General features: G+C 34.7%; 1 protein-coding gene across 1 annotated transcript; it reads right to left on the reverse strand.

Moving 5' to 3' along the window:
- Positions 1–22,601, reverse strand: LOC113778423. Its single transcript, XM_027323830.1, has 13 exons — positions 22,463–22,601; positions 20,497–20,852; positions 18,355–18,638; positions 18,178–18,270; positions 17,933–18,017; positions 15,039–15,132; positions 11,681–11,763; positions 10,768–10,837; positions 3,702–3,805; positions 1,354–1,470; positions 1,013–1,089; positions 865–909; positions 1–743 (listed from the first exon to the last, which is right to left on the reverse strand). The coding sequence occupies exons 2-13, from the start codon at positions 20,812–20,814 to the stop codon at positions 422–424; spliced, it is 1,692 nt and encodes a 563-aa protein (XP_027179631.1). The 5' UTR covers positions 20,815–20,852; positions 22,463–22,601; the 3' UTR covers positions 1–421.
- Positions 22,602–25,182: the final 2,581 nt, after the last annotated feature.

A 25,182-nucleotide genomic window follows, 5' to 3' on the forward strand; every position in this document is an offset into this window, starting at 1 on the left:
GGAGGAAGGTTTTTCGTATTCCTCAAATTATATACAAATCTCACCAATGTATTTTCATCTGAATCATACAGAAAAACTCCAACAGAGAAAATACAGCAGCAGGGGAGCTCTGAGGTTTCTTGGCAACAGTATCTGTACAGGAGGATGTCTTTTTCCCTAGTTTGGTACAAATACAAGGGGTTGAATTGCTTCTGTTGATGCTCCCACTCTCAACCCCCATGAAAGTTTATATCAGCAATAAAGTACCTTATCGTTCTTTCTAAACTACTGTGACATCTAGTTTGTCCTCTTTGTTGAGCATAAAATGGATGGAAAAATGTTTCACGAAGTCGTATTCACAGGGATTTGTTTTGTTGCAAAATACCTGATGTTTTTGCTTGTTTTGTTGAGCTCTTGTGACCTGTCCATAAGGAGGTCATAGTCACTCAGTCCCTTCATCTATCTGTTGTTGCTTACGGGCCGCCCCATCTTCTGAAACTTCAATACTTGACTTTGGCAATGTACTAAGAGCATCTCTCTGTATGGACTGTTGATCACTTTGCTCAAGGGTTGGATTACACTGGGATTTGGTAGACAACGTCGAATTGCCACCACTAACACTAATTTTGGACTGGCTTACCAAATAATTGAGCCACAACAGTAATTCAAATATATAAGCTTCTGTCTTCTGCCTGTCTGCATGATGGAGTGTATCAATCTGAACAATATCATTTGGTGCAACAGATTGACGATTTAATTCAGATCTGAAGAATAAGACCCATTGCTCCATCAGTTCAGGAAGATAATAACGGCTAATAGGTACCTTATGCATTGAGGTAGAAAGAAGGATCATTTTGACAAGGTTAAACAAATATTATCACTCACCCTGTGTTTGCCCACTCTCCAACCCAACCAAAACCGTGGTGTGCCCTTTTCAAATGATTGCAGAAAGAAATCAGAAACATCACCAAGAAAAACAGAAGAAAACACCATACATAACAAAAATTGTGTCTTTTAAACTATGAAATCTTACTTAGCAGTGTTTGTCGCAATAGGAACGAGCCACTGTAAAGTTTTTTCCATCTCAGCTTTTATTTCTGAAACTGCAAGCTGCAGAAGAAAATCCAGGAGCTTGAGAAACATCTAAATTCAGTAATCATCAAACAAAAGTAATAAAAAAATAGACTATTAGCAACTGAAACGATAGCAATAAAACAAACTGGCACTAATACACAGAAAATGTGCCTGATTGGTCAAACAAAGAAGAAGATATAGTTGAAGTAACTAATTGAACAGTATCTGCTCAGGACTTATGGCAAAAAACTTAGTTCAAACGCAGGCCAAGTTCTGCAGGAGTACTCGAAAGTACAATACCTGCTGCTTAACATGGAAAGAATGCAGTTTGGACCGCAGTGGAGTTTTTATACTAGGTGGCAAGCTCTGATACAAAATTTCTCTTGCATTTGGTGGCATAGGACTTGATCGTGCTACCTGCTCATATAAGAAACATGTTCAGTTAAATTGTTCTGGAACCAATCAAATTTCCATAATTGAATAGCACAAATGATACCACCAGTTAGGAATAGACATAGAAAACAGATAATTCTTCTGTGCTTAAATGTAAAATTTTTGAAAGGATTTCACTATTGCGGAGTGTCAGGATGTACGATGACAGAAGTAGGTACCAAAGTCACTGCATACCAATTATCCCCACTTTCCCCCCCCCCCCCCCCCTTCCCAAGAAAAAGGAAAGCAGAAACATGTCCCACAAGGTTATTTACACCAATTGCCACAGCTTTTATTCGAGTACTGGGAATGATGTTTACAAACACCAACTTCTTGCATGCCCCTATTATGTACTATGTCCAATACACATGCTTGCCAGTTGTTTTGAGGCAAGAGGTCAAAAACGGTGTGTGAATTTCATTACCCAGAAGACGTTGACATCATTAATTTGTTGGAATAGATTTCTAGATAATCAACTTTAGAAGTTTGAAAAACAAACACATGGCCAATAGAAATAAACTTCTCATATGAAACTAGGAATAAAAATTAAAGCAACACAGGTGTGGTCTTTGGAAATAGACTTCTCATGTCATATTAGAAAAACAAAAATGAAGAAAAGAGAGCAGCCTGTCCTTCAAACCGCCTCTTCTAGAAGGTTAGCCACTCCAGGGTCCATGCTACTCCTCCCCCAGTCTTCTCCTAAACCAAAAGTTTTCCATTCATTCTACACTATATTAGGTTCACATCTTCTTCCCAACCCCATTTTGTTTTCATCAAGTCACCTCTCTTCTCAGAGATTGCGGGCATTACTGAAGGAGTTGTTCAACAGCAGTTGAACAAGAGAGATGAGGGATTGATGACATCAATGGAAAAAGAGATGCAAACTTCCTTAGTCATAAAGCAAAGAGGAGAGGTGAGGATGGTGGTGATGGAAGCTAAGATTGGAACTTTTTAGACATACTTCTTCCTTTTAATTGGTCCTCAAGCCAGTGGCATATTTTGATTGATCTTTAGGAGATTGACTTCAAAGTCAGATTTCCTGGAGATCAATCTCTCCAATTCAGGAAACAAAATTGAAAAGATCAGTATTATTTTTGTTATTTCAAGAAAAACAACAATAGAGAAATTTTGTAATTAAGCCATGTCCCACAACTAGAAAAGATAAGGACTAGTAACAGGCTATTTTTCCAACACCATACATTTTAGAAAAGTACAAAATATATATCTGTTCATAAATGAGCTCAGGGAATAGGATAGTAACACATATACCTAAAAGGATCTTGTCCTGTTACATTTTTTATTTGTAGACAAGGATTCATACATTGTGCTGGTGGCTTCCCTTCCCATGTAGCATGTCTAGTGGGGATGATTTTGTTTTTCCCATTCTATAGTCCTATCACTTAAATTCTATGAGCTACCAACTTAGCACATTGTAACCAAGCAAATACAAGATCTTTTTAAACCCATGAAAACCAAGAAACTAACCCATTTTTGCAAGAATGAACTCAACTAAAAAGAAACAATTTTACAAGCTCTTCATCCATTATTTATCACGTCTGAAGAAAATAAGAGATCTTCACCACTCAAGTCACCACTCAAGCAGAATAAGAAAGGCCCTTGTGATAAATATAAGGGTTAAATGCAATTTATCCCCTAATTCTCACTTTGCCCCCTAACCTTCATTTTTTATCACTTAGCATAATAGAGGGGTATTTTTGTCTCTTAGGGGGTTAAGTGACAAAAAATGAAGATTAGGAGGTAAAGTGGGAATCAAGGTATATTTTATGGAGATAGATTGTCATTAACTCTAAATATAATTCAACATTAAAGTGCAGGTTTAAATATTGTTTTTTGTTTAGTTCAATATACAAACTTTTCAACATGCCAACCTATAGTGTGCACTTAAGACCCAAGAAGGTGTCAATGCCCATCATGGATAAGCACCCCAAGTATCCAGAAACTTTGGGAGATGAAAAATCCTTGGACTTGCTAAGTTATTCAAGTAGGAAGTGCAGGTAACCTTCAACCAACCAAACTATGAGCTCCTTCAAATCATCCATGCTGGTTTAAAGCATGTTTCGAGAAACTAAAACCATGCAAAAATCTCTACAATGACCAGCAGAACAGAGCCCAAACTCAGCAATATGGTAAAAATTCAATAAGTAGAGAATGAAAACTAGAAGTAGCCACCAGTGAGAAAATGTGCATGCACTTACAATTGAATCAATCATGAGAATGATATTAGCATAATGCAATGCAAGGCCAGATGGTCCCAATCTTTGTTGGCTTCCCATATCTTTAACATCAGGTATATCCTCATCTGCAGGAATATCATCAGGACATTGTCAGAAGGGATCAATATAAATTTGTTTTCTCAGAGAAAGAAGTCATAAGTCAAGACAGACTTCAATGAACTTCCACACTGTAAATGATGAGAGAGAAGATATAGGGAATTTTCCATCCAATGTAAAAAAATTTTTGAGATGAAAGAATCATTTTTTAGCACTGTTACAAATAGAAAGTCATAAATGCTTAATATTAGGACTGTCAACTGGTATTTTGGGAGGAAAACATCTAGTCACAGTATTATGAGTGACCAACTAGTATTTATAGGAGTACAAACCTAACAAACTATTTACAAGAATACCCTTACTAATTTATTATCTACAAGAATACTTATATTCTCTTAACACTCCCCCTCAAGTTGGAGCATATATATCATAAGCACCCAACTTGTTACAAATGTATTTCACCCTAGAGCCCCCTAAACTCTTGGTAAACACATCAGCCAATTGATCTATAGACGGTACATGAGATGTCTTGATGACCCCGTCAAGCAATTTCTCTCGAATGAAATGACAATCAACTTCAATATGTTTTGTCCTTTCATGAAACACTGGATTAGACGCAATATGAACAGCCGCCTGATTATCACACACTAAATTCATAGGCTGTTTATGCTCAAACCCAAGTTCAAGTAATATGCTCTTCAACCAAACCAACTCACACACAGTGTGAGCCATAGCGCGGTATTCAGATTCTGCACTTGATCTGGATACAACTGTTTGCTTCTTACTCTTCCACGACACTAAATTACCACCAACAAACACACAATATCCTGTAGTCGATCTTCGATCTGAGGCAGAACCAGCCCAATCTGCATCACTATATCCTTCAATATCAGTGTGTCCATGATTTTGATACAGCAACCCTTTTCCAGGAGCACTCTTAAGATACCTGAGAATCCGTATAACAGCATCCCAATGACTAGTACGAGGGGTATCAAGAAATTGACTCACAACACTCACTGCAAACGAAATATCAGGTCTCGTTACAGTGAGATAATTTAATTTACCCACAAGTCTTCGATATTGCTTAGGATCATCAAGTAATGCACCTTGATCTCCTGCTAATTTCACATTGGGATCCATAGGAGTATCTACAGGTCGGCAACCTAACATCCCAACTTCACTCAACATATCGAGTACATATTTCCTTTGACATAAATAAATCCCATATTTAGACCGAGCTACCTCAATACCCAGAAAATACTGTAGATGACCTAAATCCTTTGTCTGAAAGTTTGCCTGCAGATTGGATTTAAGTTTCTGGATCCCCACAACATCATCACCTGTAATCACAATATCATCCACATAAACAACTAATAAAATTTTACCAGCATTAGAATGCCGATAAAATACAGAGTGATCTACTCCACATCTTGTCAGACCGAACTCCATGACAACACTACTAAACCGGCCAAACCAAGCCCTTGGAGACTGTTTCAATCCATATAAGGATTTTTTCAAACGACAAACCAACCGCGGATTCTCCCCCTGAACAACAAATCCAGGAGGTTGTTCCATATATACCTCTTCTTCCAAATCTCCATGCAGAAATGCATTTTTCACATCCAACTGATGCAATGGCCAATTATAAGTTGCTGCCAAAGAGATAAGAAGACGAACAGAGGTAATCTTTGCAACAGGAGAAAATGTTTCTAAGTAGTCTACTCCATACACCTGAGTAAATCCTCTAGCTACCAGACGAGCCTTCAATCTATCAATAGAACCATTAGGCTGCACTTTTATAGTGTACACCCATTTACAACCAACAACAGGCTTACCTGAAGGACGAGGGACAAGATCCCAAGTACCATTTTGTTCCAAAGCAGACATCTCTTCTTGCATAGCTAATCTCCAACCAGGATGATTAAGAGCATAGGTAATAGACTTAGGAATGGAGATAGAATCAAGGGAAGCAACAAAAGAAGAATATGACATAGAGAGACGAGAATAAGAAACAAAATTAGAAATAGGATGGGAAGTACAATGTCTCTTACCTTTGCGTAAAGCAATAGGAAGATCTAACTCACAGGAGGGCGTCATACCTGGATTTGAAGATTGAGAGTTAATTGGTGAAGTGCGTGGCATATCAGGAACTTTCTCAACCATGGAATGACGAGAGTAAACTTGAAGATGAGGACGAGATAATCGAGCTATGGAATCTGGTGGACTAGATGACTCAGGTAATAAAGGGGAAGGGACTGGTAAAACAGGAGAGGAAAAAGAGGGACACTGGTCTAACCCACAAGGCATACTTTGTTTGATAAAATATGGAGTGGATTCAAAGAAAGTAACATCAGCACAAGTAAAAAATCGATTTAAAACTGGACTGTAACATCTATACCCTTTTTGCGCTCGTGTGTATCCTAAGAAAATACACTTAATGGCACGAGAATCTAATTTATCCACCCCGGGAGTAAGCTGATGAACAAAGCACACACATCCAAAAATACGAGGAGGTAATTTAAACACAAGTTCATGAGGAAAAAGAATGGAGTGAGGTAATTGACCTCCAAGAATATTAGATGGCATGCGATTAATTAAATAACATGCAGTTAGAACTGCATCACTCCAAAATTATTTGGGCACATTCATGTGCAACAACACTGTTCGAGCAATTTCGATTAAATGTCCAATTTTTCTTTCAGCAACTCCATTCTGTTGTGGAGTGTGAGGACAAGAGGACTGATGAATAATACCAGACTTACTCATAAAGGTATTAAAAGGAGTGGAAAAACATTCTTTTGCATTATCACTGCGAAGTATACGTACCGGCACACCAAATTGATTCTTTATTTCTGCAACAAATGCACAAAAAATGGAATATATTTCTGAACGATCTTTCATTAAATAAAGCCATGTAACTCTTGAAAAATCATCAACAAAGATTACAAAATATTTAAAACCTAACTTTGAAGTGACTCGACTAGGACCCCAAACATCAGAATGAACTAACAAAAACGGTTCAGAAACCCGTTTATTGACTCTAGGAGCAAAAGAAACACGATGATGCTTTCCTAACTGACAAGACTCACATTCTAACGAAGATAATTGACTCAAAGTAGGAACCAACTTTTTCAAATTTTGTAAAGACGGATGACCTAAACGACAGTGAATTTCAAGAGGAGAAACAGTAGCAGGACATGCCATCGGACCATTAAAGTTGAGAAAGTAAAGACCATTATGCTCATGCCCTCCACCAATCGTCCTCTTTGTCTTCAAATCCTGAATGACAACAGAATCAGGAGAAAAAGTAACTGTACACTGTAGAAATTTAGTGAGCTTACTAACAGACATTAGATTAAAGGGCAAATTGGGTACGTAAAGAACAGAAGACAGCGGAAGTGATGGATTAATTTCTACAGTGCCTAGTCCTTTAACTTTAGTGGTAGATCCATCAGCTAAAGTAACATGAGGAAAGGGAGTAGACTCTTGAAAATTAGAAAAAATTTTAGAGGTACCTGACATATGATCAGTAGCCCCGGAGTCAATAATCCATGAGTTATTACCTTTTTGTGCTAAAGAAGCAGAGGGAAGAGATGCGTGATTTGTAGCTTGGTACTGTAGGAATTTAACATAATCTTCCTCAGATATAGTAACAGTCTTCTGGGACCCATGTGCTGAAAAACTCGATTCAATGTGGTCATTGGTAACCGCATTAACAAACCTTTCAACCATGGCGAATGGCACGTCAAACCAAAGAAAAGGTCAAAATTCGAGATGACAGTGACGTGTGAACAGTGCCGCGCCGTGAACAGTGTGCGTGAACAGTGCCGCGCCATGGAACAGTGCGCGTGAACAGTACTTTTGACTAGATGTTTAACCCTAACCTAGGACTTTTGCTCTGATACCATGTCAACTGGTATTTTGGGAGGAAAACATCTAGTCACAGTATTATGAGTGACCAACTAGTATTTATAGGAGTACAAACCTAACAAACTATTTACAAGAATACCCTTACTAATTTATTATCTACAAGAATACTTATATTCTCTTAACAAGAACTTTACTCAATTCTACCTTTCTTAATCCAATGGTAAAAATTTCCCTAATCTAACCTAACCTTCTGCAAGCTCGACCCTGCTATATTTCATGTCAAGGGGCCAAAAGAATGACTGCCACCTGCTACCAATAGTCTTTCTTTGGACTTAAGAGTTGTTTCCAATTTTTGTCTTTACCTTAATAACCAACATCAACTAAAACATTAGTATATTGATTTTAGTCGTTCACCAACACACGCTGCAACTTCAGATTTGCCACTTCAGCTCATATGAACTTCCATTTCAAGTAGTTCTTACATAATCAATTGAAAGTAGTACTTCTTCAAAAGTTCCTTATGTTACAAGATAAATTCTATAAAACAACCTGATATCTTATTTCATTCTCCCCCTCCTCCCCCACACACAGACAATTAAAAAAAAAAGAAACAAAAAGATTGACTGGACATGAATATTAACAAAAAATTCAAAGGCCAAATAGCACCATCAGAATAATTGGCAACACATGGAACTGAAAGACTAGTCAATAATAGTTTAATGCGAGTTAAAATTTTGTGGACACTATCTATTGCCATGTATGAAGCACTCAGAAAGAATAAATTATTCTACAAACATTCCACTCAAGGAGAGGGGAAGCACAAAGGTTGAATGAACTTCTATGCCGAGGCTTTAGCAATCTCAAAGGAAGTGCAGCATTAGTGGCGCAGGGGTACTTGAACAAAAATAGGGTGTAATTGGACCAAAATGTCTTATTTGTACTGTTAAGACTTAATGCTAAGCAGGAATATATTTCTTGAAAGTAGAACTTATCTTGCAAAGATATCAAAAAACCACTGTTTTGAAAAATTGTTCACCCAATCAGAAAATGGCAAGGTCTGCAATTTCAAACCTTGGAACAACCATAATCAGACAGCCACTTTGACATCTTACTATTATCCATTGGAACATAGTTATAACATGTTAAAATCACTAGTATGAAAAGAAATGAAAACGAACCCATAAAATAAAATTAAATCACATTGGTTGGGATAAAAACCTAGCAAGAAAATTAAGAAAAACTTTCACAACTACTAAACCTCAAGAATTTACCATGGAAATATTTCATGTACAAGGGACATTCTAACAATAGTTTCAAAGCCTTCCACCTGTAGTATATAAAGGACTAGAAGATTTGGAACACTAGTTTGGATACTTGCATATCACAAATAAATACTAGAACTCTTAACCACAATGAACTAATACAAGCACATTGTTAAGAATCAGAAGATTACTATCACATTTTAAGATTGAGATATTTAGTTTAAAGTTATGCCATAAACCACTAGTGGTCATATATATCAATATTTTAAAAGCAAGGCTCCCACATCTCAAAATGTGAAAATATTGTTTGCCATAAAATCATCTAATGATGGCCACATAATATTAAAAGTAAAGAAAGTAAAAAGGGGAACCAAGACACATGAGTGGAAGATTAATTAAAGGTACTCCAATCCTCCTGAGCAAATTTGATTTCACCAAGCTTCCTTATGATAATCAACTTAAGGGTTTAAGGGCTTCACCAGCCCAGAAAGAAGCCTCTGACAATTTAAACAGTATGCCTGATTGGGTCAGTCTGGAAACTAAAACAATATACAACACGTCACTTGTATATATTTCTCCAAAATCAGAGAAGAATACTTAACTGAACATCACTAAGTAAATACCCACGTGTATTTCTTTGATAAAGACTCAAAGGTGACTCCACATGTTTCAAAACTGAATACTAAAGCGATTTTTACAACAAATTACAACTACGGGAAGAAGTGAAATTTGAGTTTCCCATGATAGTTACAGGTACTGCCAACTTTCCGACCCTTTTCAGCTTTTAAACATTTAAGTAAAAACTTGAAGATCCAAGTGACACCATCTAGCTGATCACTGATGCGCAACCATCCCCCTACCATGGATCATATTAGATGAGATTGGAAGGATTAATAGCACTTTGGGTAACCTATAGCTCAGCAACTATCATCAAGTTATGTCAGTCCTATGACACTTATGCTTTATGTACTTCCACTTATCAACTAAATAACTTTTTTCTTTCCATCAAGCTGGTAATGAGATGCAAACTAAAACCTGAAGCTTGAATTGGTTTCTCAGAACTTTTTTAATGATGCATGTTACGGTTGTAAGTAACCTATTTGGCAATTAATCAGTATGCCATCTCATTATGCTGCCTTACCACAAGGAACACTCTGGGAATGATACAATGGATTCAATAGCTTAAGAAAATTGCAATAGAATATATGCAATATGTATGAACGGAAAAATAAAAAGAGTTTCCTATGTAAATTTAAACTGGGTTTTTGTTATTGAAATTTGCAAGGGATACAAAAAGGAAGAAATTTGAAAACATAAAAATTGCCACATAGACTTTAAACTCATTAATTAAGTAAATAGAAATTTGTAAAGCATATCTAAATTTTAAAAAATGATTCAACTTCAACAATTAGTAGATAAAGTATAAGTATGAAAAAAGGAAAACAAATTGCAAAGATCGATCAGAAAGGGGAAGAAAGTTTCCACGTTATACATTATTATAAGCAAGGATACAAATTAAGATTAACAGGTCAATAAAACTACAACCAAAAGGCTTAAAGGAAGCATAAGGATGATATCAGGATTTAGAAGGATGACAGCAACAAAGTTAAAGTAAGGGGATGGAATGGTTCAAGTATCTGTAACAATTTTACATTTTTGTTAGTGTAAGCTGTTTAATGACTTGTAGGTTTTACATATTCTGCTCTTTTCCTTCTTTCCAGGGAAGGGCAAGTACTTCCATCAAGGAATACCATGCTTTTACTTGTCTAGCTTAAGCAAAGGGCTGTTATAAAAGATCAAGAATATTAGCTTCTCTATCCCATTAAAAAGAAAGTAACTTTCAGGCATTCAGATCATACCTGTGTTTCCAAAGACATTAGTTATCTCTCGATTCAAAAAGAGGACAATATCCACAAGCTTCTCCATCACCTGCATTCATGGTTTTAAAAGACTTTGTATTCGATTCTGTTCTTCATGAATAAAAACTAGCCTGTCCAACATGTATGAACATCAATCTGCTATGGATATCTTTCTATGCATACAATATACTTCAATTATTCAGGCAATTAGAGTACAATGGCATTAAGAATGGCAGTCCTTTCTGTTAAAGACAGTAATATCCTGGCAGAAGGAAATGTGTGGGGAGTGTAGTGTCTATCTCAGATAATCTCAATTGCACTACATATAACTTAGGTACAGCAAGCATTACTCACAACTCCAGAAACAATGAAGAATAGACTGTGATATTATGAATATATCTTTGTCTATTCTGAGTGTCGGTTTCACCACATCTGTTTATTCGGATAAAGATTACCAGACATTTTTTTCAAACTAAATCATATGTAAACACTGTTTAGCTTCTTTTAAACAGAAAAATTGGTTGAAACTTAACAGCAGTTTAATAACTTCAAGTAGGTAAAGGCATGGTTATGAAAGTTTCTTCTTTTAAGACAGATTGCTTAAAATGTAATCAATAAAGTCTAAAGTGCTATTTAGACCAAGTAAGAACTAGTTTGGTGTAATTCAGCTTTTCCCGGAAACTGGTTCACTGGAGAATCAGCATTACTAGATGGATTCAACCAAATCAAATCTAGTTGGATGAACCAATGCTTGATCTACCAAAGTTCTGAAGCACAGAGTTGATGGATGATGGTGAATTCTCTCAGCCTATGCGGCTTAAGAAAAGCCACAAGTTCTAGGAGGCAGGACCATTTTTCACCCTTGGCTTTTAGCAAAAATATTTGTAAAATTAGTAATCAAGAAAAGAAATACCTCTTCCAAACTTCTCGACCAGAGAGTCTTTCTCTTTAAATTTTTCACAAGCTTCTTTTGGTTTTTAATTGCAGGGCTGTTACCTGTTACAAAAGGATCATTAACCAAACATTACTAAAATTTCTTTTACCATCTCTCAAATACAAATCAGAAAGTATCCAAAGTGAGTCATCAAGAACCTACTAGGTAAAAAGATTTTCAGCATCATGAACAATTAATTCAAACGTCAATACGACAAAGAGAAGAGAAACAAAAGAAAATTAATGATATGCTAAGTTAAATACCTTAGAAAACTTTGAATCAATTTCATAGGTATTTTGTGTTTAACAACTCCCAAAAGTTTTAGCTGATTCATACATCATGGAAACTCTAAATATTACCCAGAACTAGGCTTTTGTTGATTTGTGGATGAGAACCAAAATTTTCTCATATATGGGCTAGTAGAAGGAAGAAGGGAACAACAGCCACACGATACTGTCTACCTTAACCTTTCTTTGTTGTAACCTTTCTTTGTTGACAATACTAAAGATAATATGGACATCTTAAGTTGAAAACACCTGGTTATGATGCTGATATATGCATGCATTCAAACAGCCATATGTCTCAACTTTTACATAGCCATATAGCTGAATCATTAGGACAAATTTAAAGGATGCAGAAATTTGTAGGTAAATTCATAAAATTTGTTTGTGTTTGCCACTGAAAATGGGGGAGAGAATGATTTTACCAAATTAAAATCCAGTAAATAAGATACGGGAGTGTAATTTCATAGTTTGTAGATGCCAAATCCTAAGTTTGATAATTAACCCAATCCTACTAAAATATATCCAAGGAACCAATATATAATCGGCAACAACTTGCAAAGAAACCATGGAATTTCTAGTGGCAAGAATTGTCTCTCCAATTTAGTCTTAATATTTCTACAGAACAAAGACTTCAGAGAGAAATCACGAGCCCTGTGCAATGTACACGCCATAGTATACTCCTAAAGGAATTTTACAGAATATATTCACACATTGAGAATGGTCGTTAAAATAAAAGCATCTAAAAAAATCATGTCTATTTCATGGTACAGCTGCCACATCATACATGATTCTTGCAATCAACAATACAACCAAAACAACATTAAAAAAAAAAAAAAAGATTAATTATTATTTGATATCACATCTGCCATTGATATATAAAAGGAGACCCAAAAAATTGATGAACAAATGAAGAAGAGAGTGAAAAGAAACACAAAGATTCAGTAAAAGAAGGTTTGAAAACTGATCTTGAAAGATTCTCATACAAGACTGATGATAGCATGGATATTTTGAATAATGGTTCTGAGTCCTTGTCAATCTTTCTTAAGTGAAATCAAAGGTAAAATCTTGAAGTGGTTTCATCGCCTAAGTTTTTGAGGATGAACTAGAAAGCCAATGGCAAACTCCCAAAAGGGCCAGGAAAAGCAGAAGAAAGAATGGATATGCCTCATGAAGAAAGTCATGGTCTTTGCCTATGAAAAGGCCATAAGAAATTCTCATGGTCATTTAAGGGTTTTAAACAAGAAGAAAAATAAATCACTCCTAAACAAAGCTCAATCAAAAATAAAATAAAAATCCTTCAAGCTATTTACTTGTTAATTAGTTATTCGAATAACACCCAAGCTTAATTTCAGTCATTTACTATACGAGTTTAAATCATAAAGCTTGCTAGTTTTTCCAGTCTGGTGAAAATCCTCTTCAAATGTCCGCTTACTTGCCCAGTATTGATATTGATAGTGTCATAACAAATTTACATGTTCAAACATTTTACTTCACTTGATCTCGTTTGTCAAGTTCATCCAATGCTTATTAAAATGCTAACATTTATAATTAGCCAGCTATTAACAGGTAAACATGTTAACAAATAGTAATTTTTAAATATTTCATAAGAAAGATAAACTCGTACAAGTTTTCTATATGCAAAAAAAAAAAAAAAAAAATCTGGGAACAAAGGCAACAGAACCAGAACCAAAAAATGGCAGGGTAAGTTGTATTACCCTGCAAAGTTTCAATCTTTCATTAGTTTTTTTTTTTTTTTCATTTCTCTCATTTCTTTTCTTTCTCTTTCCTATGATGAGATCGGTTCTTTATGTCTAGGTAAATACAATTTCCTATCACAATATGACAGGCATGTCACCATTTTAAACATATATTCTCCTTCTAAATTATTATTTTTCTCTTTCTTCAATGCTGCCTACCTTTGACTTAGATTACATAATTGCATCCAAATCTAAAATTTTTCTAATTTTCTACTTTATGGGGTGATCCAGTTAAACTAGCATAAAATCAGATCATAGGAGATTTATTGGGTATTAAAGTGATCTTTCAGATTTTTTTCGTCATCAAACATATGTATTATGTAGCTTCACTCATGTACACATGGAGAAATTATCTGACACTCACCAAATCAGAAGATACTTAAGGGGAGACTAAATTGTAAAACAATCTCAACAAATCATTTTCTGCTTGCATAACTTATCATCAAACATGAACTCAAACTTGACTCCAGTTCCAATTACTCTTTTTCACTTGTCAATTGAGCTTGAGCTTGAGCTCAGTATGCTTCAAGCTTCATTTCAATCAATAACTGAGATAAGCTCAACTATCCAATGCTTCATCCGATTCAGCTCATTTTCAACTCCATTAGTACCGAAATAAAGTAAATGTGATGAAGAGAAGAGAAGTCTCTTTGAAAACTATAATCATTATATAGTTTGTCTTCCAAGTCAATTAAAAACTAGTAACACAGAAATCACATTGTAAAATTAAGTTGGAATCCAAGATGATATAAATTCATCTCCTATCAATTTGAAAATGGAACAATATGACTAGTCCTAAATTCATTTGATATTTCAAATTATGTAGGATTGAAATATTTTGTTGTCAGAGACGCCATGTCAATAGAAAACTGTTCCTGATTTGGAAACAGTGCACCCCCCCCCCCCGACACACACACACAGCCCCCCTCCCCAAAAGAAAAGCCCTTGGGTGTCCCCCAAATAACATAAGAAAATTGCCTCAACCAAACAGATGTAAGGCTTCTCCTACGTCATCAGCCTAGCACCCCAAGATCATGACTCTCAGATCCATGTTTACAAGTTCTATTTTCAAAATCTTCTCGGACAACCCAAAAGGGTTAACTTAAGCAAAAAATTAAGTCAACCACATCTATTAGTACCTTATTAAGCTAAAAGGAAGCAAGGAATCAATTACACATTCATTTAGTGCAGTTATGATTAAGCATTGCTCAGCTATCATCAAAGACCATTTTAAGAATGAAGTGTTGCATAACAGAAACCATTAATAACATGCAAAAGAGAGAACATAATGTGCACCTCTTGGATTGGCACTTGATATGCATGCTTCTAGACGCTTATGCTGGTAATCTTGCTCTAATCTATCCAGTGCATGCAGCTCTTGGTATAACTCCTGTAGACAAAAAAGTTTATAAATTTTCTTTGTTCTTTGAAATATATGACATTGTTAAAACTTCAAAACATAGTTATTGCACCTTTGAAAGTAAAATATTCAATCAAGTCATGTAGAGATTGTCATAATAAAAGCAAGCAATCTAGATTTTATCAGATAATTGACAAAGAGAATTTTCAGAACACAGAACAAGAGTTGTAACATTACTAAAAGAAAAAGGTACATGTTATTACAAATAAGCATCTGCAGATGGAAGATACCACAGCCAATTAAAAGCAAGATATCATCTCCCGTCCCCCCGGAAAACAATATTTATCCATGCACAACAATGGTTTAATCTCACTTTGCAATCTGCAACCTATCTGCAAGCTTCTAACACCATCCAAATACTTAAGGGAGCAAAAGAAAATTGAAGTATGGTTCAATGGATCATGCAAATACAAAGGAGAAGATACAGCAGTTGTTGGTGATAGTTTTGAATTTTCCTAATTTATAGATTTAACTGTCCTTTGGCATAATGAACAACTCAGGATGTTTAATTTGTAAAACTTGGCATTATGTCACCAACATTGTAATTCAATTTTGTTAAAGGATTTTGGGTTTCAACTAACAACTTTTGACTAGGATTCAGTAGGAACTGAAGAGTCATTTAAGCTCCATGTATTTAAGTGACCATTTTTATAAATTTTATTAAGTTTGGGGAAGGTTTGGGTGATAGGTAGCTACTGTTGACCTTGACATTTAAGTGACTCGAACGATTGCCAGTGATGGTTTGAGAACTCCAATGCCACATTTGATAACTTTAGGGTGGCTTGTTCTATATTCTTCCGGTAGCATTGGCCGGAAATCGTCAAAAACCATCTTCTCCCTGCCCTGTACAGCAGCAGTAGTCAGGATTTGATGTGGCGCTTGAGGGAAAATGGGAGGATTCTGTGGCTGTTTTGGGGCTGTGGTGGAAAAAGAGGGGAAGAAGAACAAACAACTAATAGCCCAATAAACTCACTCTTTGTTCATCAATTTCCCTGTGCCTAGAATATTATAGGGAGCATTAGGATTTATGAGCTATAAACTTTCCTAAGATTTCTTTTTCCTATTGCAAATAGGAAGATAAACTCAGCTATAGAACTTCCCTCAACAATGACGACTCCAATTAGTTACCTAATACAGGGATGACTAAAATAATGACAAAACGACAAAATTGTAGGATATTTCCTGCAGACATTTAAAAGACCAAAATATCCTTCAGGCTCAAAATTCAAGAAACCACTAAAAACTCAGAAAACAAGGTTACTACTAAGATGACGCCTAAAAGAAAAAAGAGAGACTAAACTGAAGAGTTGTCCTAATAGTTATTCTCATAAGAATGCCAAATTGGAGCTTGAGAAAAGCTGTGAAATTATCTACTCTTGGTTTTCGTTGAGCTCTTTGTTGACTGCATCTATACATATATAATTCTGTAAATCTCTTGGTTTTCGTTGACCTCTTAGTTTTTTTACACTTTACAAGCAAAATCTTTTGCCCCAAAAAAAATAATTACACGTACATCTTCACTCTTGGCCATGAACCCCCCCCCCCCCCTGGATTTTTTATTTACTCAACTCCTCTATTTTCTATTCGATATTAAGAAGAAAGGAAGGGAAAAAATAGAAGTTACTAACTTGAATCCAATTATAAAAGCTACAGTAAATGAAAGTCATAGTAAATAAAAAGGAATACAAAAATTTCTAAACTCTATTTCAAATCGAAGTACAGTATTTTATTTTTCAGTTAACTATCTTGTAAAAAACATATTGTACAATTTCCATTTTCTTTTTTTCCAATTATTCCAATCACTGTCTGGCTTCCTCACTTAGCCAAACACAGGGCACATAGTTTAAAGGAATTGGTTTTCCATTTTTTCACAAGATTCCCAGAACCAAAAAGTACAGTACTTGTTTATTGGAGGAAAACAAAAAAACACATTTTATGAGCACAACAATGTGCTAATGGATATGAGATATCAATTAAATACTAGCAACAGAAATTGAGAGTCTATCACAATTTCTAATTGGCTGACAGTAATTCTGCTCAATTCAAATAATTCTTTTGAATTCTGCTTTCCACTAAACCAAGTACAGGATAGACAGTTTATAGGAATTTCATTTTCCATAATTTAACTAGATTCCTAGAGCAAAAAAGTCCAGTATTTGTTTATTGATGGAAATACAGAAGCAACTTGAATTAGCACAAGAATGTGTCAATGAATTTTCAAAAAAAGTCCAGTGTTTGTTTCTGCTTTGCAAGAGGTACTCAACGAGCTTTATGCTGCTCGTAGAGTAGGTCGGTTGGCAGCATAAATCTTTCTTCATTCTAGTCCATCCAAAACCTTCCCATTTAGTTAAAATTCATTAGTGACTTTGTTAAAATCAATATATGTTAGTGTTGTCTTCTTCCTCCAGTTTTACACCCCACTCTACTTAACTAGTATGATAGTTAACATGTATCTGATTCTCGTAAAATTTCCTTGTATTTAATGCCCAAAGGTGCAACTATCACCTCCTGATGCATCTGATCAGTTTCCAAAGTATTGTCCGTATACAATGTAAAGATCATCATTCTATGTTAAGAGTTTTCTATTAATGAATACTACCACCCTAAAAGGCACTTTTTTGATATAGTTCACCCACGCTTTGCAAGGATAACCCTAACACCCCAAGGGGCAAAAGAAAAAAAAATTAATCCAATCTAATCTATGAGAATATAAAAGAAAATTAAGTACAGTCTGAAACAGAAATTAAAATGTAACAGTTATGGTACTAACAGCAGTATTCTGGACCAAGATCATTAACTGCTGCATTATGGACTCAGCTTCTTCCCGCATCTGCTTCTGAGGATCTCTGCTATGTCTGAACATTTTAGATAAACCAAGTGAAAACTCGAGGAAAACAAGTGCTGAATTTGTTGACGAGTATAAACACACAGATAAGTAGCATAGAAGACAAACTAGAATTTGTTGAAAACTTAAGGCAGAATTAAAAAACTACGAAAAACAAATAAACAAATTACTTGGCAAAGTAGCGGTCTAGGTTGTGCCACTGAGAATCCCTACATCGATTTCCAAAACGAACAACTTCACCTGCAAAAATTTTCAGCTCCTCCCTGTATAGAAAGTCTTCCTATTAATTAGATGCTATGTTCTTGAACACTAGATAATACAAAAACATCCAAAAGATGCTCAACAACCTCTTGTCAGTGGCAACAATCTTTAGCAGTTCATCCATATTTGCTGACACTAAATTTTGTACACCTTCTGAAGGAAGAATTACTTCCTTTAACAGTTTTATGCTCCTTCTTGAAAGTCCCTGCATGATATTTGACCCTTTAACAATTGTGTTGGCAACCTCAAATGCCAAAATCGAAAGTTCATTGTTCTTTGCTGATGCGCCAGTAAGAAATGCACTGCCTGGATTCAAATTAGCCATGCTGCTTCCAAGCGTGTCAAATACTTCAGCAGCCTTTTCTGAAACCTGTAAATCAACTTTTCCTGAATAAGCAATCTCCATGGACTGACTGCTTTTCCTGATTAAATCAACTTTTTCAAGACATTTTATGTTTGGTTAGAATTGGCATTCATCAGAAACTAATTGATTAGCTACTAAATTGATTCGTCAAGAGTATGAGGGAACTTCAAAATTAAGCTCTACCATTAGAGAAACGAAACCACCAAAATGCAGGATTTCAGCATCCTCTTCCACACTCACTCTTTTTCTGTCTTCTATGTTTTTGTTTTTTCAATCTCTTATTCTATCTGTTCAATAATTTTGAACATCAACAGTATAGAAAGATTGCTCAATAATTATTTATCAATTTTTTTATATTTGGAAAGTAATTTTTTGGGAAAAATTGCTATTCTTTCGCAGCGAGCCAAGTATCCAATAAATTTACTAGAAGCTGTTGAGTCCCCCAGATATTCCAAGATGTAACTCCAAAAATTGTTCCAGTATTCGTGATCAAACCAGTCAATTATGCAAACAGTGGAAATGAGAATTTCGAGTTGAATGTTAAGCCAATTTCCTCGGACAGTTCTACTGCTTCCACAATCAGACTTTTTATCACAAACATTACTGTCCGAATTCTTATCACTTCTATTGCAGCCGCAAAACTTTTTTTTTCTTAATCACAATAATTTCAAGTCTGAAATGCTAGTCGACAGTAGTGACATCATAATTCCCCCAGCAATAGCAGTTCTGAGGTTCAGAAATCTAAGATAAATCATATCTGACACCACCATTAACATGATAGAAAGGTGTTTTTGGAATTACAATATGCTTTTTGTTTTCGCAAAATAAATGGCATCATCCTTATAAAATAAAGTAAAATTCCAATCATATCAAAATTTTATGTCAAATTCTTTCTCATGACTTCCATATTTTACTGTGAAAACTTCAAGACATAGCTGAACAATCTTCATATTTTATGCACAAATAACAACTGAAAATGCAAAATTTTTGAAAATTGTTATCTCAATAGTTAATAAAGGATACTATCTTTGCTTGTTTACCCACCATTTTGTCTTTCAACATGCACATTTAGTGCAAAAGATAGCTAACCTCTGTCCAGAGCCATGTGATACACCATTCTGGAGCTATGCATCATGGTAAACTACATTTCCAAGAATTATCTTCTCAGATTCCGTCAACATATTCTAATGCCTCAAACGTTACCTGTATACTCGCTAAACAAGTCAAGGTTCTCAAATTTAATAATGCAGTATCCCTCTCATACACATGTTTACATTTTACATCTCAAAAGTCCTATCACCTGTCTACCTTTACATGCTTTGGATGACAAATGTACAAATCATTGCACTAACAGTATTGTCATCTTAAGGCTTATTAGTTATCACCCAAGAGTATTAGGAATCCCAGGTGGTTATAAATACTCTCTCTACTTTTAAATATTGTAAAATGATCACTTGAAAAAAGATTAAAAACAATAAGGCATAATTCAATTCCATGCTCAATGCCACAATTTTCTTGTAGTCCACTTCAGGCTTACATCCATGCCTTCAATTGGATCCTTTACTCTTCGAAATGAACTCCATAAAGTATTGATGCTTTAATAATTCTGCTATGAAAAATTGATAGACTAGCCAGAATGCTACTTCTATATTACATGGAGTGATATCATCAAAACCTGTCCCATAGTCCCCAAGGAGCCAATTAAGATATTCGATTCACAATCAATACACAAGCCACGAAACAACAATTTACCAATTATGCTTCAACTCAGAAAAATATCAAGAAGAGAAAACAACATTTTGAAAGAAAAAAATAAAAACATAAATAAAAAGATATCCATAGCAATATAAATTTATGAATATACCCTAGCCCTCCGGGACCTGGATTTTTGCAATGAACTTCTTCGAAACCTGGGAATGCCATCATAAAATTCGTCATCACTGCTGCCATACCCACTGCCTAGTCTGGGCGATACCACTTCTTCTTCTTGTGAATATTGCTTCTTCTCCACCTTCTCCAATACTGATTGTGGTGCTGTCACCGGCTTACTAGGCTGTTGCTTTTGTGTTTGTGCATATACATTCGATTGTGAATCATATTGCTTTGGGATTTCTTTATAAGTACTTGCATAAGGATTTGTGTACTTTTTCCCATGTGAACTCTTGGAAGACCGTCCTCCCATTTTACTTCTCTGCACTGATGCTTCAAATTTCACACAACCTAAAGAGGGAAAATAATCAGGGGAAAAAAAATGAATCAGTGAGCACAAAATAAAAGAGAATTCTCGAAAAAGAACTCCTATATATAGTAAATACACAAAAATGGAAAATATGTAACCTTTAAAGGAGCCCTAAAGCTTCAAGAATTAAAATTTAGCTCACAATTATAACAAAATACAAAAAAAAAGGATTCCAGAAACTCTGTGCATTAAAAATAGAGAATCCTGTAAATGAAGAGAGGTTTTCGAGACAAGAAGACACAAGTATTGCAAATACACAAAATTGGAAATTGTGGAATTTGATAAAACAAAAAAAGAGCTTTTAAGCTTCCAAAATTAAAATTCATGCAAGACTTATAACAGAATGTTAATGGGGAAAATAGAGGAACTCACAAAACATAACTCAGTGCATACAAAACAGAGAACCCTGTTAACGAGATGGGGGCATTGAGACAAGAGGTCATAATGATTGCAAATATACAAAATTGGAAAATATGAAATTAGAAAGCTCTTAAGCTTCAAAAACTAAAATTCACATGAGATTATAACAGACAAAAAATAGAGAATTATGGAAACTTAACTTAGGGCCTACAAAAACAGAGAATTCTGTAAATGAAGAGAGGTTTTGAGTCAAGCAGTTCTAACTATTTCAACTAAATAAATTGGAAAATACATTAAGAGAGAGCTCTTAAGCTTCAAAAATTACAATTAATGCGAGTTATAATAAAGAAAAACAAAATTCTGACTAAAAATAGCTCAACGCATACAAAAATAGAAAATTCTGGAAATCAAGAGAGGTTTTGAGTCAACCAGTCTTAATTATTGCAGACACACAAATTTGGAAAATATGAAATAAAATATATAGAAGAGCTCTTAAGCTTCGAAAATCCAAATTCACGCAAAAATTACAACATAATAGAAAAAATAAAATTCTGGAAAAACCTCGGGGGGTTCAAAAAAAATTATCTGGAAAGTGAGAGAGTGATTTAGACAATCTAAGTCATAATGATTGCAAATACACGAAATGATCATTATGGAAGTAAAGAAAGAGCTCTTAAGGTTCCACAATTGAAATCCACGCAAAAATCAAAACATAACAAATATAAACAATTCTAAGAAAAGCATAGAGAAACAGAAAATTCTGGAAATGAAAAGAGTTCTTCAGACAAGAAGCCTAAATTACAGCAAATAAAGAAAATTCGGAAACATGAAGTTCTTAAGCTTAGAAAATTAAAATTCATCCACGAGGTCATGCCAAAATTAAGACCAAAAAAAAAAAAAATAATAATAATAATAACTGAAATTGCAGAGAATAGAAGATGCTCTTAAGCTTCCACAATTGAATCCATGCGAGAATCATAGCATCACAAATAAATACAATTCTATGAAAAGCATAAAGAAACAGAATATTCTGGAAATGAAGAGAGTTCTTGAGACGTGAAGCTAAAATTATGACAAATAAAGAAAAATCGGAGATATGAAGCTCTTAAGCTTAGAAAATTAAAATTCATCCACAAGATTATGCCACAATTAAGACCAAAAAATTTAAAAAAAATTTAAAAAAATACTGAAATTGCAGAGAAGAGAATATCAAAGGTGCGAGTATACTTACCGTGTAAAACTGAGACGAATGGAGATATTTTTGGGGAAGAGGAAAGGAGGAGCTTAAGGATGACGACGACGGTCCAACGCCGACTAATGGCGATGTTGATCAAGTCGTAGTCCAAAGTGAAGAGGTAGCAAAAGGCCAACGAGTCAACAACATCGGCGCCAAATTGGCATTTCTACTTTTAAGAGCTACGTATTTCATCAACTCTACGGGCTCTGTTGCGTTTTTCTTTTTTTGTTTGGTGCTTTTAATAAATAGTACAAGCATACAACCAATAGTTGGAATTTTTTGTCCTGGTCAAACTATCTATGCTAAAAATTTTAATAGTAGTACGAGATCACAATTTTTGGAAATTTTTTGTCCTGGTCAAACTATTTATACTAAATTCCTTTTTTAGTAGGAGATAACGGTTATTGTTACAAGAAGACCGAGACAATGGTGAGTTTTCAAATTCTTTTGTTTATATTATGGAGGTTAAAATTGTGTTCAGTTTTGGACTATTTATTTATATCCAGATATTTCATAAAAAAAAATATCAAGTTTTATGCTATTGGAGTCAAGAGAGTTAGGTTTGAGATGATATTCACATTTGGCTTGATTTATTTGTTAACTAAACTTCAATAAGTTTTTAATGAGTGGAGGATGATTCAAACTCTTTCAGTTCTTTAGTCTAAACTAGCAACAGGATTCAAACTAGAGTTTTCCTTGCTAAATCATGAAATTTTTTGTGTTAATTGGGAGGTTGAAACATGATAAGTTTAAAATTTGACTTGTCAAACAAACTTTTTTACCCAAATTGCATTTATTCCATCCGAACTTTGCAATTGTTCAAATTCCATTTAAAACCTGACACGTATCTCTTTAATTGGCCAAGGTTTTCTTACATCAGGTCCAATATTTTGCTGGAGCAAACTTTCGTTACTATTTCTATTTCTCACCTTTTCTTATACGAGCAAAACTTCGTTCACTATTACTATTTCTCACCTTTTCTTATACCCGCACTTTTTTATATCAGTTCCAATATCAATATGAAGTCGGGCATAGAAGATGAGCGACAACCAAAGTACAGGATTAACAATGACAAATAGGTAAAAAAAATTGTTGTACTCTTTTACTTAGATCTCAATAGAAATCTCAAAAGTTTAACAGAAAACATGTAGATTCTTGGAATTTATGTGTAAAACCCATGGGTAGGGTTTTTACTTTCGTAAAACCATAAAAAAAGAAAAGTTCAAAATATAATTTTTTTTATGAACCAAAATGTTTTGATTTTGGTGTATGATCATTATGGTGTTCATGCAAACAAGTTTATTTCTTGTTGGTTTTGAAACTTTTGTATTATACTGTAAGCAACCCTTATGTTATTTGTATGTGTTTGTAAGTAAAAGTTGTAAATTATAGTATGCAAAATAGGAATGTTTTTTAGGAAATAATGTAAGCAACCCTTATGTTATTTGTATGTGTTTGTAAGTAAAAGTTGTAAAATATAGTATGCAAAATAGGAATGTTCTTTAGGAAATAATCCTGATTAACCATTTCTCCAGTAATATAGGAACGGTTTTCATTGTCTTCAAATTTGGTTAACTTTTAAAATACTTTTTTTGTGTCACGGGATGGAATTGGAGATTAATTTTGGTTGCAATGATGATTTGAATTTGTGTTCTAATGGTTCAATTGAAGGTCCAATTCAAGATTCCGATTGCAATGATGGTTCAATTTTGTGTTCTAATGGTCCAAATTTGCGCAACATTCCTCGTGAGCCTTGTGAAGGCATGACGTTTGATAATTTAGATGAAGCTCAAGCATGTTACAAGACATATTCAGCTTGGAAAGGTTTTAGTATACGGAAGAATCACACTCGACATTCCCGTAAAGATAAAACACTGATTGGAGTTGATTATGTTTGTTCAAGAGAAGGGAAAAGAAAAACTACAAAAAAGGATGACGATCAAACTGGTGTAGTTCATGCAATAACTAGAGTAGGATACAAGGCTATAATGAGTTTAAAATTAAATGAAGAAGAAAAGTGGGTAGTGAGCAGATTTTTCGATCAACATAACCACGATTTAACAACACCAAGAAGTACGCGGCTTCTCCGTGGGCATTGAACTATAACACCTACTCAAAAAAGTCTTGTCAATATACTTAATGAAGTTGGTGTGCCCACAAGAAAAATAATGTCATTCTTGGGTGAGCAAATGTGGTGGTGAAAGTAATGTTGGTTGCACTTCATCTGATATTCAATCCTACTTAGGCAATGAAAGGCAAAAATTACTTAAAGAAGGGGATGCACAGAGGATGCACATGTATTTTCAAGAAACTCAAGCTAAAAGTCCAGGGTTCTTTTATGCCATTGAAGTAGATAAAAATAAATGTATGCAGAATTGCTTTTGGGCAGATACAAGATCAAGATTAGCTTATACATATTTTGGAGATGCTGTGACTTTTGATGCTACATATTTGACAAATCGTTATGGCATGCCTTTTGTTCCTTTTTACTGGAGTGAATCACCATTATCAATCAGTTATGTTTGGTTGTGCCTTACTTGTGAATGAAACTTTTGAGTCATATGTATGGTTTCTTAGAACTTGGTTATATGCAATGGGTAGGTGTACTCCGGTATGTCTACCACACAAAGAAGCGAAAGTATGAATAAATTTTTCAAGGGTTTTGTCCGTTCTAGTATGTTGGTTAGTGATTTTGTCTATCAATATATATGAGA

This window comes from Coffea eugenioides, chromosome 7 (genome assembly GCF_003713205.1).
Source record: "Coffea eugenioides isolate CCC68of chromosome 7, Ceug_1.0, whole genome shotgun sequence".
Lineage (NCBI taxonomy): Eukaryota > Viridiplantae > Streptophyta > Magnoliopsida > Gentianales > Rubiaceae > Coffea > Coffea eugenioides.

What these genes read in the sequence shown, in the direction of transcription:
- LOC113778423 (XM_027323830.1), bottom strand. Translation starts at nt 20,814, where the DNA reads ATGGGAGGACGGTCTTCCAAGAGTTCACATGGGAAAAAGTACACAAAT. An exon ending in ATTGTTGCCACTGACAAGAG is followed by an intron (nt 18,271 to 18,354) that starts GTTGTTGAGCAT and finishes CTTTCTATACAG; the next exon opens with GGAGGAGCTGAAAATTTTTG. An exon ending in ATTGCGACAAACACTGCTAA is followed by an intron (nt 910 to 1,012) that starts GTAAGATTTCAT and finishes TCATTTGAAAAG; the next exon opens with GGCACACCACGGTTTTGGTT.